The following is a 16,009-nucleotide window of genomic DNA, read 5'->3' as shown; positions in this document are numbered from 1 at the left end:
TTTTGAAAAAAATAAAAGAAAATGATAAAAACTTCAAAAAATAAAATCCTTCGAGATGTAGTTATATTACTACATCTACTAGTTAGGAAAATTAAAAAACTTAAATTTGGACATGTTCTGCAAAAAAGTGTTATGAAAAAGTAAAACGGCTATAACTTTTGCATACGATGTACGAAAAAACGTATAATATGTCAAAATGTTCAGCACGAAAATCCGCATCTGATTTTGACCGCCTATGGCCTGTTTGCGATTTTTTAGAATCCTAAAATTCTAAAAGGAAAAAAAGTTATGCTCAAATTTCAGTTTTTTTAATTTTAGTTAAATCTGGTCAAACTACTTATTCAAGAAGTATTAGTGTTACTAAATAATTATTCCAGAAGTATTAGTGTTACTAAATAATTATTCAAGAATATTAGTGTTACTAAATAATTATTTCAGTTTTTTTAATTTTGGTCAAATCTGGTCAAACTATGGTCAAACTACTTATTCAAGAAATATTAGTGTTACTAAATAATTACTGATTTTTAGAATAATAGTTTCAAACTCAAAGGGTGAAATGTGTGACTTAATGCTCAAGCTAAACTCCTGAGGGTTAATAGGATTGACATCTTACTATTGTCAGGAAAACAACAAGTGCAGACTTGGAAACGAGGGGGAATAGAACCTGAAAGTTAAGTGTGCTCAGGCTGGAGTAGTGAGAGGATGGGTGACCGGCCGGGAAGTTAGATGATTTGGAATGATGAGGGGTGATTAGATATTAGAGGTTAAATTGAGTAGTGATGAGGGTGCGTGATTAGAGATTAAATTATAAAATAATTCAGAAATTAAAAAATCAGGAAAAAATAAAAAAATCAAGGAGAAAAAATTCCGTAAAATTATCATTAGTCCCGGTTGCTGTTACCAACCGGGACTAAAGGTGGAGCTCTAGCCAGCGGCCACGTGGAGGGCCTTTAGTCTCGGTTCGTGTAAGAACCGGGACTCAAGGGGGGGGGGCTTTAGTACCGACCCTTTAGTCTCGGTTCCAGAACCGAGACTAAAGTCCCTCTTGAACCGGGACAAATGGCCCATTTTCTACTAGTGCTTCCCTGTAATAGCTACTTTTTGTAGTTGGTTTGAATTTGGGCTTCATTCCCTGATTTGGTTATTTTGTGATGTATAAGACCTGGTGATGGTTTCATTTTAATGAAAATGGAATCGGGGTTGGAGCCCTTTTCCTCAAAAAGAATTTTAGTTCCTTATATTACTTCTTATTTTCTTTTAGTTTTCATGTGTGCCCCCACTGCATAGTACTTTATTGCTTACATAACTGAGTTTGGCAACTTACTTCAATGATTTATTGCATCTTGTTCTTGTAATTGTGTGATAAGAATGATTTTTATGTGGATGAAATATTTAAAACCCAACAAAAAGGAATTGATCCATGAATATGAACATTTGTAGCGAATTACTTGAAGGCATTTCTTAGATACAAGAACATACTTCAAAGACAGGGAAACACACCTAAGAAAGGTTTATGCAGACAAGACTTTTTGGCTTGCTGAACAGTTTTTAGAAGTTGAGTGAACATTTTAGTTTGAGGTATATAAAGTGAAGAGGGAGTGGCAAGGAAAGAGTCACAACATTAATGGCATCAAAGGGAAGCAAAAATGCATCTAGAGTCATGATGAAGATGAAGAACATCCAGATGTTATGTTATGCTCATAAAAGGTTTCATACATGTGGCAGTTAGATATTCTTTTCAAGGATTTCAAGACCCAAAGTTGGAAAAAATAATCACGCAAAACATGTGCCTTATAATATAGGATAGGTAAATTAATATGCACCATATTATAAGTTTGAAACTGTTTAATGTGTACATTAAATAGGATATATTCTTTGCATATGTGAAATTAATATAAATTGTTTACTAGTATCCGCCAAGCATTGTCGTATGTGATAAATATTTCACTGGCTATACATTTAAAAAGCAAGTATAATGGATGCTCCACCAAAACCCCCAATAACATGAACACGGTCTCCAAGATGCCACCTTGACCCTCGTCAAATACGCTACTACTCCCTCCTTTTAGTTTAAAAGGCTGACATGTATCCCTAGATCAACAATTTGACCAATGTAATACAAATTTTATCTCACAATAGTTATACTACTATTAGGAAATATAACTTTTGAAGTTTCTAATGGTGGATATTCGTGATATATAAGGTGTAATACATTATTCAGATTGACGATCTAGGGATACATGCAGGCATTTTAGACCTTTAAACCAGAAAGGATGTAGTAGTTTTAAAATAAACAATCATAAAATATTGCCATGATAAATGTATACTGATATAATCCGATTCAACCAGTGGTGGAATCTTTCTTACAATAGTACTAGTGAAATTATGGAGACTTCACTAAATGTCCATAAAACGTCATACTCATTGTTTATAGCACAATAATGAGCAGATTATGAATAAAAACCAGATTAGAACAATAATACCTCACTGTTTAGTTTTATTTGTTAATTAGAAAATCTGTTCATATATAATAAAGTGGACTAAAGAGGGGTTGTTTAGCCTATTGATTTAGCCTTAGTGCATTGGCTCGCTGAACCACTAATCATACATGCTCACAGTATATGAATTGATTCATTGATTTCCTAATACGCAAGTTCATGCTCATAGTATAGTAATCTGAAAAAACGGAATATAAATTGAAATTGAGGCGAGGGGGGCAGATAGTGCGGTTCATGTTCAAAACTTGCGTAGGAGGACGCACTAGTCAACTACGCAAGCGGTCCGACCTCTTAATTTCCAGGCTGCAGCGGACGGAGGACGCGAGCAACGGGACGCGCCGACGCCCAACGCCTACGTACCCACATCGGCGCGTACCCCCAACCACCCCCGCCTCGTTGACGTACTACGTCGTCCTCCTCTCTTCAGTTACCACCCAGACAGTAACCGCTTGCTAAAGATAAAAAGAGATTTGACTGCGAACGCCTGTGCAGCGCATTGATGTGCTTCCTCGCCGGCGACCCTGCCCGCAGGTGAGAAGCGAACAAAGGAGCACACCGGCGCGGGGGTGTCGAGTCTAAAGCCCGCCGGTAACGCCTGCATGGCTCGCCGGAGCTGCAATGTGGCGGCCTCAACTCGTTCTCCTCGCGCCACGGCGGCACCATGCACCTTGGAATGGCACGTGCGTCCAGGCTGGCGCAGCCCAGCCCGCGGACGCCTATAAATGCAGGTGCCCAGGCCACAAGCCGCTTCCATCCCATCACGACGCACACACACTGAGTAAGTGAGTAAGTAAAGTGAGTAACAGGTTGGACGATGGGAGGAAGCAGCAAGAAACGTGGTATGGAACTGCTCCGGGAGATTACGTCACGTTCAAAACCAGAGTTACTAGCTGTTCATGGTAGTTTTGTCACTGGTTTGCGTTTCAGGTGGGCAGCGCGGCGAGGGCGACGCGGAGAACCCGGCGGCGGAGGGGGGCAGCGCGCTGCCGATGGCCAACGTCGTGCGCCTGATGAGGCGGGTGCTGCCGTCGAACGTCAAGATCGCCGAGACCGCGAAGCAGCTCACCCACGACTGCGCGGTCGAGTTCGTCGGCTTCGTCGGCGGCGAGGCGTCCGAGCGGGCCAGGTCGGAGCACCGCCGCACCGTCGCGCCGGAGGACTTCACCTGGTCCTGCCAGAGCCTCGGGCTCGACAGCTACGTCCAGCCCATGCAGACCTACCTCCAAGGCTACCGCGAGTACGACATCGCCCGTGGCAGGAGCAGCCGCGGGGCGCGCCCTCCTGCGCCGCCGGCGATAGCATCGTTCCTGCCGCCTGGACAGCCAGTGACGGTCACCGAAGAGGAGCTGGAGTTCCTGCGGTCGGTGGTCCCTCCGCCGCCGGAAGGATATTAGCGGTGCCGGTGCGGCTGGCAAACTCGTCGGGCGCAGGCGCAGGCGCTGCTATAAATGTACACATAAGGTGTACGCCAATATGTAGCGTTGCTTTGCTTGAAGAAAATCCCGATGTATCCATAAGGCAATAATAATATCTTTAGAGCTGTCCCTTCAGTGTGCGAATGTCTTCAAAAAGATATAATCGATCACCCACGGTATATCCATAGAAATATATGCCTGATAAGAACTAGAAACAAGGCAAAACTAAATATACATTGTATTTAAAAGTTTCTAAAAAGTTCTTGAAGTATATTTGGGAGGTGATATTCTACAGACATGTGCAAAAACTAAAGTGCACAATCAAAATCCTTTGGGAGGTTTAAGAAAGAAAATCCAAGCAATGAAGAGTGACAGGCGGTGCATCACTATTAATGTAAAAAAATCTTAGCTCTCAAAGATATTGTAGTTTGAACCTCAAATTCAAAATTTTATAGCACATGACCTTTCTGCCATATCGTATTTTTTCAAGAGAATTCTTTGGAAAGCACTAAACTGTGGTTTCTATGAAATTTTCATTGCAACTTAGTTTTCATCAAATACTTTCTTCGGTTATAGGAATGTCTATGAACGATAGGTGAGAGAGGATCCTCCCATGGCGACATGTGTCACACGTGATGCAGTGGGCGTTTATTCGTTTATTTATGGTTTTCTATTTTTATTGTTTTCTTTCGTCTTTTTCACTTAGTTGTGAGTAGATTTTTTTTAGCATCTTATAAAATGAAATCAAATTATTCTATTTTCAAAATGGTTAAATTTTAGGTAAAGTACACATCAATGACAACATGTGTTGTTGCGATTCGCTGCCGATTGGAGTAGGTCAAAACATTCGAGGGCAAGGCGGGGAGGGTGTGACGACATATGATGGATCACATATTTGGATGAACGCATTTTGGTGGACGTGACGGAACTGAAGCAACGGGTATGCGGCCCAGGTGGTACCCACGTGCCTAAAGAAGAATAGGTGGACATATTGTCTCTTACCTTGCATTGGGCAATTTGTCTAATGGTGTATGTGTTTTTTGTGGATGAGGCCACCTAATCAAGATGTGTTTGATGGTTGGGAGACAGAAAAAGGTGAGTGGTGCAATAGCCAGTATCTCCATGGTAGAAATGTTTAACGCAAAACCTTTAAAGTATTCGAGGACAAGGTAAATATTTTGAACATTGATGTCTTTACGCCTAGACCACCTGCTTTTGAGGGTTCAAACCTTATTGACGGAACAAGAGATGTGTCACATATTGTGTTCTTCTGAAGTCTAGTTTGGTAGGTACCGTAGGGCTTGCTTTATGACATTAATTCAATATGTCTATGGTGCACACAAAGTTTCCAGGTATAAACATGTCAAGAGTAATCCAATCTGATCACCGTGAAGAAGCAAGAGATTAGTGGTTTCGGTATATTCTTGAGAGTCTTGCTTTGGCCGGCCACTCCGACTTATAGCTTGGAAAGGCAGCCTGTCTTGAGTATTCCTATTTATAACTCTTAGGTTGCAATCTAACCGGTCCACAAACTTAAATCTGTAAACTATTTCTTTTGCTACTTCTCACTTTCTTTACAAACTTGATATTCGTTTTGGTTACATTTTAATAGCATTTTGATAACATTTCTAGCTTATTGTTTTTAAGTTATTCAAATACAAATTCAAACACAAGAAATGGTCTGAATGAATCAAATAGTCTAAACAAAAAATGCCCTGGATGACAATTGAAGAAAGAGTTATTCCCCAACAAGTTGTCACTCATGCTCGATGACGTCTTCATGTAGTGGCACATGAGATTGCCGATGTGGGAGCTAGCGATGCATTTCAAGAAACATATAAATGGTATTGCCACTATGTGTGAGGAGTGACGAGATCTTTAAAGACATCAAAATACATGTTCAATGTTTGGCCTCTTCCATGACACCAGCCAAACACTGCTTGCCCAATGCTGAGAAGAGGAGTCTCATCCCCCGCTTGCCCAGCGTGCTCTTTTGGGTCGGCCCGTGTGCGGGCGAGACACCCTTGTTTTTCTCATTTTGTTTTTTTTTCCATTTCTTTTTTTTCAAATAATTCAGGATTTCAACAATTCATAGACCCTATCTCACCTTATTTGTTCTTGTTAGCAGCTGAAGGTTTGTCATGCCTCTTGAAGAGGAGCAGGGGGGCATCAGAAAATTTGTCAGCCATCCTTGTGGCGCCTACAACACCCCTAGTCAATCATCTTTTATTTGCAGACGACAACTTGCTATTTGCTAGAGCAAATGTGGAGGGAGCGACTAAGATGGTTCAAGTACTTAATGCTTATTGAAATGCATCTGGACAGCGGGTGAACTATGACAAGTGTTCAAATCATTTTAGCAAAGGTTGCCCTAACAATATGCGAGCTTCTATGAAAAGTGTGTTGCATGTATCAGATGAATATCTCTTAGAGAAATACTTGGGAATGCCAACTGATGTGGGGAAGCCCAAGAATGGTGCTTTCAAATATTTGAAGGATAGTGTTTGGGGTAAGATCCAGGGATGTATGGAGCTCCTGTTATCAGCGGGGGGCAAAGAGATCTTGATTAAGTCATTCATACAGGTTGTACCTACTGAATCCATGTCTTGTTTTAAACTGCCAAGGGGTTTATGTGAGCATCTGAATTTACCTATAAGGAGGTTCTAGTGAGGAAGCAAGGAAGGAAAACGAAAGCCACACTGGGTTTCTTGGGATACATTAACTATGCTGAAGCATATGGGCGGTTTGGGCTTTAAAGATATGGAGTTTTTAAATCTTTCTCTGCTTGCTAAGAAGGCGTGGCGATTGTTCGAGGAACCTAATTCATTGAGTGCAAGAATTATGAGGGTTGTCTACTACCCAGAAGGAGATATCATATCAGCAGAACTTGGCATGAGGCTTGTAGCGATCCGACCTCAGATGGTCAAATCTCTGTGCATAAGTGTCATCCCTAGATCGGTAATGCTGACACACACAGTACTTCGAAGGATTTATAATAGAGTAGCAATCACACACTTATTACATCGATGTCTCACAAGAGAACTTATTACAATAATATATCTTAAGGCCATCTAAATAAGATAACAGCGAAAGGCTTGGAAGATAAAGTGAGTCCATCAACTCCAACTGCATAGCTGAGTGCACGACAAATGACCTAGCGCACCTTACTCTTCGTCTGAAAAGTCTGCAACGTGATATGTTGCAGCCCGAAACGGGTCAGCACATGGAATATGCTGGCAAGATAACACAATAGAGCAATGAACAAGTAAATTCTATCACTACATGCATATATGGTTGGTGGAGGCTCTATGGTTATCATGTTTTTGCGAAAAGCCAATTTTTTCCTACAACAAAGGAATATATTTTGTTTAACTATCATGGTAGTTGATAAACATTGAGAATGGTAACCCCATCTCAATCCCAATTAAACAGTAGTTAACAACCCAACAAATTAATTTAGAGTGATGAGATCAACATGATAATTCAATAACCAGATACACAAGATGTCCATAACCGGGGACACGGCTAACCATGATTAGTTTGTACACTCTGCAGAGGTTTGCGCACTTTTCCCCACAAGACTTGATCTCCTCCGTTGGATTTCTCGCACTACATGGTGTTTGAGAAACGGATGACCGAGACACAGTCTTTCAGAAGCATTAACTCTTTACTCTGGGTAGACAATTACACCTACTTTCCCCTACATCTGCTAGCCTCTCACTGAAAGAGGTCATACAACATACTCAACTATGCTAGAACCCATAATAGCTTGTGGCTGCACACGGAAGTTTCTAGCATGAATAATCTTATGATCCCTTTGAGCCTAGGTGGCGAACCAAAGGACGACACTGGTATATCCCCAGGTGCCCGCAACCAATCCACCCAGATGTGTATTTAAGTAGCCACCTTAAGTTAACCATTAATTAACAATCTCACATCTGTCATGGATCACCCAAACCAAACCACGTCTACGAGCATAGCATGGTGAAAGGATCGATATGGTTGACTAGAGGGGGGGTGAATAGGCAACTAACAATTTTTAGCTTTTCTTTAACAATTTAAACTTTGCATCAAAGTAGGTTGTCTAGATATGCAACTAGGTGAGCAACCTATATGATGCAACAAGATAGGAACACAAGCAAGCAAGATATATGAAACAAATAAGCTTGCACAAGTAAAGGCACGAGATAACCAAGAGTGGAGACGGTGGAGACGAGGATGTGTTGCCGAAGTTCCTTCCCTTTGAGAGGAAGTACGTCTCCGTTGGAGCGGTGTGGAGGCACAATGCTCCCCAAGAAGCCACTAGGGCCACCGTATTCTCCTCACGCCCTCACACAATGCGAGATGCCGTGATTCCACTATTGGTGCCCTTGGAGGCGGCGACCGAACCTTTACAAACTAGGTTGGGGCAATCTCCACAACTCAATTGGAGGCTCCCAACGACACCACGAAGCTTCACCACAATGGACTATGGCTTTGCGGTGACCTCAACCATCTAGCATGCTCAAACACCCAAGACTAACAAGATCCGCAAGGGATTAGTGGGGGGGATCAAATATCTCTTGGTGGAAGTGTAGATCGAGGCCTTCTCAACCACTCCTGAGCAAATCAACAAGTTTGGTCGGCTAGGGAGTGAGATCGGGCGAAAATGGAGCTTAGAGCAATAATGGAGCTTGGGTGGAAGAGGTAAGTCAACGGGGAAGAAGGGGACCCCTTATATAGTGTGGGAAAAGGATCCAACCGTTACCCACCAACCAGCCTGCGGCCAGCGGTACTACCGTGCCTGGCCAGCGGTACTACGGCAAGGCCGCGCGGTACTACTTCTTGCAACCAAGCGGTACTACCGCACGACTGTGTGGTACTACCGTACCAACACACGGTACTGCCGCAACCCCAGCGACAGTAAAGATAAACAGACGCGCAGGAGCTGGGGGCGGTACTTCCGCACGCGCGGTACTACCGCACCCCCCATGCGGTACTACCGCAAGGCAAAAACCCCCAGCCAGGGGGAAGGGAACTTCCGTGCCTACTTCCGCAAAGAAACGGAAGTAGCAAAAACCCGACACAGTAGTACCGCCGAGGGGCGGTACTACTGCCTGACTGCATAGCGTGGTACTACCGCGGTAGGTGCGGACGTAAAAAATTACATCCGCCCCTACTACCGCAAAGGGGCGGCACTAGCCTGGTGGGCAGCGGTAATGTGGCTCCTAGGGAGCGGTACTACCATGGGCACCTGCAGTACTACCGCGCCACCGCGCGGTACTACCGCGGATGCCTACGGTACTACCGTTTTCCTGGGAGCACTACTACCGCAACCAACCACAGCAGCCAGACAAGGGAGGCAAGAAAATGGAGGAAGCTCCAAGGAAAAAGGAGGGGACAAGAAGGAGACGTGTACGTGATGATTCCACTCAAACCTTTCCAACACGGACCCTCTCTTAATAGTACGGCTTTCCTACGACTCAAATCCACCAAAAAGAAACGTAGAAAAGACGCCGTCTTCATCAGTCTTCGAGGGGCACCCAATCGTCTTGTGCCTAGCAATGAAGTGTCTGAAATACTCAAGGCACACGATTAGTCCGCAAATGCGTTGTCATCAATCACCAAAACCCTTAGGGATAAATATGCCCTTACAATCTCCCCCTTTTGGTGGATTGATGACAATACGGGATTTGCACAAGGAAAATAAAATTAAGTAAATGCAAACCCCTCCTCTCTAGAATATAGACGGGCTCCTCCTAGATGTGTGCCACCTAGATGAGTGCTTTGGACTGCACGGCACACGAATACTAGGATCAAAGCGCCCCCTATATTATAGAGACAAGGCATATCTATCACTAGACAAGATAGCACACACATAAGTTAACTATGATAGATAAAGTGCATATGTCTTACACCATATGAGGAAAGGTCTCGAAAGCACAAACCAAACAAGAGCACACAAAGCAAACAAGCACAAACGAGGTCCAAAAGACAATGCAAATAAACGCACCAAGCACGACACAACGCAAATACCTACACTCTCTCCCCCTTTGGCATCGAGACGCCAAAAAGGCAGAGAGGACACCTACACACACGGGGTGGCTCAGGCAGAGAAGTCGTCCCACTGCTCCTCGTGCTCCTTGTTAGACTCAGCGGCGGGGATAGTCTCCTCGAAGTTATCCTCTGAACTGGTCCACTTGTATCCCTGCTTTGACATCCAGGCAGCCTCAGGTGTGATGACATCCTCAGACCCGCCAGACACATCCTCTCCAAAGAGCCTCATAATCTTCTTATCACGGCGGCGACTCTCCTTGTCTGCCACGTGAGCCCTGTACTGTCCCTTTGCCTGCATGCAGAAGAGAGTCTTCATCTTGTCCTTTAGCTTCTTGGCCCATGACGGCTCAGAGGAAGGAGTGGTGGACCTAGCAGCACGATCCTCAGCAACATTCTCAGCAGCAGCCCCCTCCTCACCAGCAGCCCTCCTAGCAGAAGAGGCCTCAGCACGGGTAGTGGTGTTGGCCCAGTTGGGCTTGACGCAGAGGCTGATGGACTCATGGAGAATCCAGTCTGGAGCAAGGAACTCATCACCCGGGTACATCTTCTTCCAAGTGGTGGAGAGCAGCAGAAACAGGTACGGTCCATAGATAGGTACCTTGCGAGTGAACACCACAAACCGAAGCTCACACCACATGATGTGTGAGACATCAAGTGGCTGAGTCTGAGAAGAATGTGCCTCTGCACACAGGAGCAACATGTCCACTAGATATGCATGGACCTTGTCCTTGTCGCCAATGCGTGGGAACAGAGTGTTGCGGAAGATGCGATGCATGATATCCAGAAACGAGTTTAACACCCAAGTTGACTTGCCATTGGGGAGCACCTTCTCAACAAGGAAAGGCTGAAGCAGGTTCTTGTTGGCAGACTCAGAGTTGGCATGGGGGCGAACACCAACGGGGGTGTGAAGCCCGTCATCAGGAATGTGCAGCAGATCCATGAACTCTTTCCATGTAGCAGACAGCTGACAGCCGTTGGTCATCCAGGTCATCCTCCACTCCTCCCCGGGATGAAAGTACACTGAGGCAAAGAACTGACAGATGAGCTCAGGGTCATAGTCATGGTGAAAAGAGATCACCGGCTCAATAGCAAACTGCTCCACCAAGTCCAGAGCCTCTCCAAAATAGTTACGAAACTTGTCCTTCCGCATGTGATGCATGTCTATCCACTTGACATCCACGAAGGTATTCTGCTTGCTCTTGATCACATCCAGATAGATGAGAATCTGTTGCTTGTTCCAGAACATCTCGATGCCTCTGAGCACAGCCCGAGGGGTCACATAGGGATTGATCCTCTGGCGTTCGACATACTCAGAGATAGAAATCTCGTCCATGACCTTAGCAGGTTCTTTTTGCTTGCTGGCAATGGTCTTGACATTGCGCTTGGGGGCATTGGAGCCCTCTGGGGCTTCATCTTGGGGGTTGCACAGACGCTTGGAGCCAGCATCACGACTGGGATTGGAACGGCGAGAGCCACCACCTGAGACACAAAAACGCAAAACACCCACAACAGCCAAGAGGGATTAATGCAAAGACCACAACAAAGCAAGAGAAACAAGCAGAAAGCACACATGATAAATGCCTAGAGAGAGATTTGATCCCTATGGTAGTACTGCCAAGTGCTGCGAAGCTAAGATAGTAGTACTGCTCTTAGACGCAGTAGTACCGTGCAAGGTCATGGTAGTACCGGGTCTAGGAGCGGTAGTAAGACCTTAGCGCCTCGGCTAGCGCGGTAGTACCGCGTCTGCTAAGCGGTAGTACCGCACGAGCTAGCACGGTAGTACCGCACCTGACGGGCGGTAGTACCGCAAGAGCAGTAGTACCACACATCAGACACGGTAGTACCGCACCGCGTCAGATCTGAACAAGTTCAAATCTGAGAAAAGCCCGCGAAACCACGGTGGTACTACGGTTGGACAAAGCTACCACAAGACAGCATATCAAGTATGATTCCTATGCATCATGACTATCCTACATCTTACTCTTGCATAGATTTGTCCTAAAATCTCAAGAACACCAAGTTTCTCCCCAAAAACCTAGAAGCAAGAGAACAGCCAAGAAAAAGAGGGATTTGGGGAAAAACCTTGGTCCATGGCAAGAGGAAGTGGTGGGGAACGATCCCACCGGTCGGAATCTGAGGAGAGTGGCCGGAGACGGAGATCCAACGAGGGCCTCCGGCGCCGTTCTTGAGCGAGAGAGAGAGAGACGTGGGGAGAGAGACAAATGAATGGGTATTGGGAGTTGGAACTCCCCTGCCCGAGTCATAACCCCCACGCTCCCTCGACGGTGCAGTAGTACTGTGCCCCAACGCGGTAGTACCGTCCTGCGCGGTACTTCCGAAGTACTGCACCTGAGCGGTAGTACCGTGCTGTGGCGCGGTAGTACCGTACCTCCCAAAGCGTAGTATCGCGGCCAGCCGCGGTAGTACTGTGAGCTCAAGAAGATGCACGTTTCAAGCACACGAAAAACTGGGTCTTTGCACAAACACTCCGAGCCAACACGACACCACAGGACCACGCAACACACAAAGCCAGAAAGGCACACGACCAACGAAACAACCATGAGACACCACCTCTCCAAAGAGAGGGCGGTGGCCGTAGCCACCTATGTTTGAGTCAATTGGTATGGCACCGCGAAGAATTATCATTGGGTCCATGACCACAACTCATCTTTGAAGCACAAGTACCATCAAACATGGATAATGTGAAAGACTTGATCGATTTATGCATAATGGGGGGAGGGAGAGTTCATTGAGAGAACATCACTCCCCCTATGTCCATGCCTACATCTAAAGAGGACAACACGTTGAGTATGGTGGGGTGTGCAAGGGTTCAAGCAACATTACTTGAATCAATGATATTTAGCTCATGCCTTAACTCGCGAAATCTTGCTTCATCCAAGGGCTTCGTGAAGATATCTGCAAGGTTATCATGAGTGTTGACATAGTTGAGCTCGATCTCTCCTTGCCTAATGTGATCCCGGATGAAGTGATACTGAATCTCAATATGCTTCATCTTGAAGTGTTGCACCGGGTTGAGAGAGATCTTGATGGCACTTTCATTATCACACCAAAGAGGCACTTTGTCATAAATGACACCGTAATCCTTTAAAGTTTGCCTCATCCATAAGAGTTGTGCACAACAACTACCGGCCGCCACATACTCCACTTCGGTGGACGAGAGAGACACACAACTTTTCTTTTTGGAAGACCAACTTACCAAAGAGCAACCAAGAAATTGGAACCCTCCGGAAGTGGACTTCCTATCCACTTTGTCTCCCGCCCAATCAGAATCTGAATACCCTACAAGCTTGAAGTTTGCTCCTCTTGGGTACCATAGGCCAAAGTTTGGGGTATGAGCCAAATATCGAAAGATTCGTTTGACCGCCACATAGTGACTTTCCTTAGGTGCGACTTGAAAACATGCACAAATTCCCACACTCAACATGATATCCGTTCTAGATGCACAAAGGTAAAGCAAGGAACCTATCATGGAGCGATATACCTTTTGATCCACCGCTTTACCATTGGGATCTATATCAAGTTGGCACTTGGTGGGCATGGGAGTGGAAGCCAGCTTGACATCACTTATCTTGAATCTTTTGAGCATGTATTGAGTATATTTGGCTTCATTGATGAAGGTTCCTTCTCTTCTTTTCTTCACTTCGAACCCTAGAAAGAACTTCAACTCTCCCATGGAAGACATCTCGAACTTTGAGGTCATGAGAGCGGCAAATTCCTCATTGAAAGCTTTGTTAGGGGAACCAAAGATAATATCATCAACATATAATTGGCACACAAACAACTCCCCTTTGACCTTCTTAGTAAAAAGAGTGGGGTTGATTAGCCCAACTTCGAAACCACGGTCTTGTAACAACTCGGTAAGGTGGTCATACCATGCACGTGGGGCTTGTTTAAGGCCATAGAGTGCCTTATCGAGTTGATACACATGATCGGGAAAGTAGGGATCCTCGAACCCGGGGGGTTGCTTGACATAAACCAATTCATTAATGGGACCATTGAAAAAGCACTCTTCACATCCATTTGTTGTAACTTAAAGTTATGATGAGAAGCATAGGCAATCAACATGCGAATAGATTCAAGACAAGCAACGGGAGCAAAGGTTTCACTGTAGTCGATACCCTCGACTTGGGAGTAGCCTTGTGCTACCGAACGAGCCTTGTTGCGAATGATAATCCCATGGGCATCTTGCTTGTTCTTAAATATCCACTTGGTTCCAATGACATTGTGGTTCCCTGTCGGTCTTGGCACCAATCTCCACACTTTGCTGCGCTCGAAGTTGTTGAGTTCTTCATGCATGGCATTGAGCTAATCCGGAGCTTCTAGTGCCTCATAGACCTTGTGGGGTTCCACACAAGAGACAAACGCGTGATGCTCACAATAATTTGCTAATTTTCTACGAGTTCTTACCCCCTTTCGTAAGCTTCCAAGCACATTCGTCATGAGATGATCCTTGGTGGAGAACTTGGAAGCAACCTTGGCGGCACGACGCTCTAATTCCTCCTCGGGGGTGAGACGAGGAGTGGTCACTTGATCATCTTGAGCATCATCTTGAGCTTGTTCTTGTTCTTGAACTTGCTCGGAGGAGAGAACTTGACCTTGGGCATCACTAGATGTGTCAACACCATCTTGAGCGTGATCTTGCCCTTGGTCATGTTCTTAAGGATGAGGGCCTTCATGTTGTTCTTCGGAAGCGTGTGGGCCTTGGGTTGGTGATGGCTCCGCTTGAGTGGAGCTTTGTCCTTCTCCTTCGGCCACAAGGGGTTCCTCAATGGGTAGGATAAAGCCAACACCCATTCTTCTTATGGCTTGGGGAGGCATTTCATCACCTACATCACAAGTGCCACTTTGCTCCATTTGGGAGCCGTTATTCTCATCAAACTCCATGTTACACGTCTCCTCAATAAGCCCCGTGGATTTATTGAGGACACGATAAGCATGAGAGTTTGTAGCATAACCAACAAATATGCCCTCATAAGCTCTAGCCTCAAATTTAGACAACCGAACACCTTTCTTGAGAATGAAACACTTACACCCGAACACCCGGAAGTACTTGAGGTTGGGCTTGTTACCGGTGAGTATCTCATATGGAGTCTTGTTCAAGCCCTTGCGGAGGTAGAGCCGATTGGATGCATGACACGCGGTGTTGATGGCTTCGGCCCAAAGGTGGTACGGAGACTTGAACTCCGCCATCATGGTCCTTGCCGCATCCATCAACATCCGGTTCTTCCTCTCCGTAACACCGTTTTGTTGAGGGGTGTAAGGTGCGGAATATTGATGCTTGATCCTCTCATCACTAAGAAACTCATCCAAGGTGTAGCTCTTGAACTTGGTGCCGTTGTCACTTCTTATTGTCAAGATCTTTGCATTGTATTGACGGTGTGCTTCATTTGCAAAGTCAATGACGGTTTGTTGGGTCTCGCTCTTCCTCTTGAAGAAATACACCCACGTGTACCTTGAGTAGTCATCCACAATCACCAAGCAATACTTCCTACCTCCAAGACTATCGAAGGATGGAGGCCCAAAGAGATCCATGTGAAGGAGCTCCAAAGGCCTCTTTGAATAAATGATAGTCGTGGGAGGGTGAGCCTTCTCATGTAGCTTTCCTTCGATACAAGCACTGCAAACACGATCTTTAGCAAAAATAACATTCGTTAGTCCACGAACATGGTCCCCCTTGAGGAGACTTTGCAAAGATCTCATATTGACGTGGGCTAAACGGCGATGCCAAAGCCATCCCACATCAACTTTAGCCATTAGGCACGTCGCGGTCTTAGTGGGTCACTCCGAAAAGTTAATCACATATAGACCGTTCTTGACATGCCCAACAAAGGCTACTTTAAGAGTCTTGCTCCACAAGAGGGCCACGGTATCGATATCAAAGAAAGTGGCAAAGCCCATGATTGCAAGTTGATGAACGGAAAGTAAATTGTATGCAAGGGACTCAACAAGCATGACCTTCTCGATCATGGGATCATGAGAGATAACCACCTTGCCAAGTCCCAATACCTTAGAAGATGAGGCGTCACCCCACTCGACATT

The 16,009-nt window shown here is 45.3% G+C and overlaps 1 protein-coding gene across 1 annotated transcript; it reads left to right on the top strand.

Annotated features, from left to right (window-relative positions):
• Nucleotides 1–3,312: 3,312 nt before the first annotated feature.
• Nucleotides 3,313–4,048, top strand: LOC119317041 (nuclear transcription factor Y subunit B-1-like). Its single transcript, XM_037591433.1, has 2 exons — nucleotides 3,313–3,337; nucleotides 3,426–4,048. The coding sequence occupies exons 1-2, from the start codon at nucleotides 3,313–3,315 to the stop codon at nucleotides 3,890–3,892; spliced, it is 492 nt and encodes a 163-aa protein (XP_037447330.1). The 3' UTR covers nucleotides 3,893–4,048.
• The last annotated feature ends 11,961 nt before the right edge of the window (nucleotides 4,049–16,009 follow it).

The sequence above is a fragment of the Triticum dicoccoides genome, chromosome 6A, assembly GCF_002162155.2.
Source record: "Triticum dicoccoides isolate Atlit2015 ecotype Zavitan chromosome 6A, WEW_v2.0, whole genome shotgun sequence".
Taxonomy (NCBI): domain Eukaryota; kingdom Viridiplantae; phylum Streptophyta; class Magnoliopsida; order Poales; family Poaceae; genus Triticum; species Triticum dicoccoides.
Note: the sequence above shows the minus strand (reverse complement) of the source record. Positions and strands in the feature narration are given on the sequence as shown.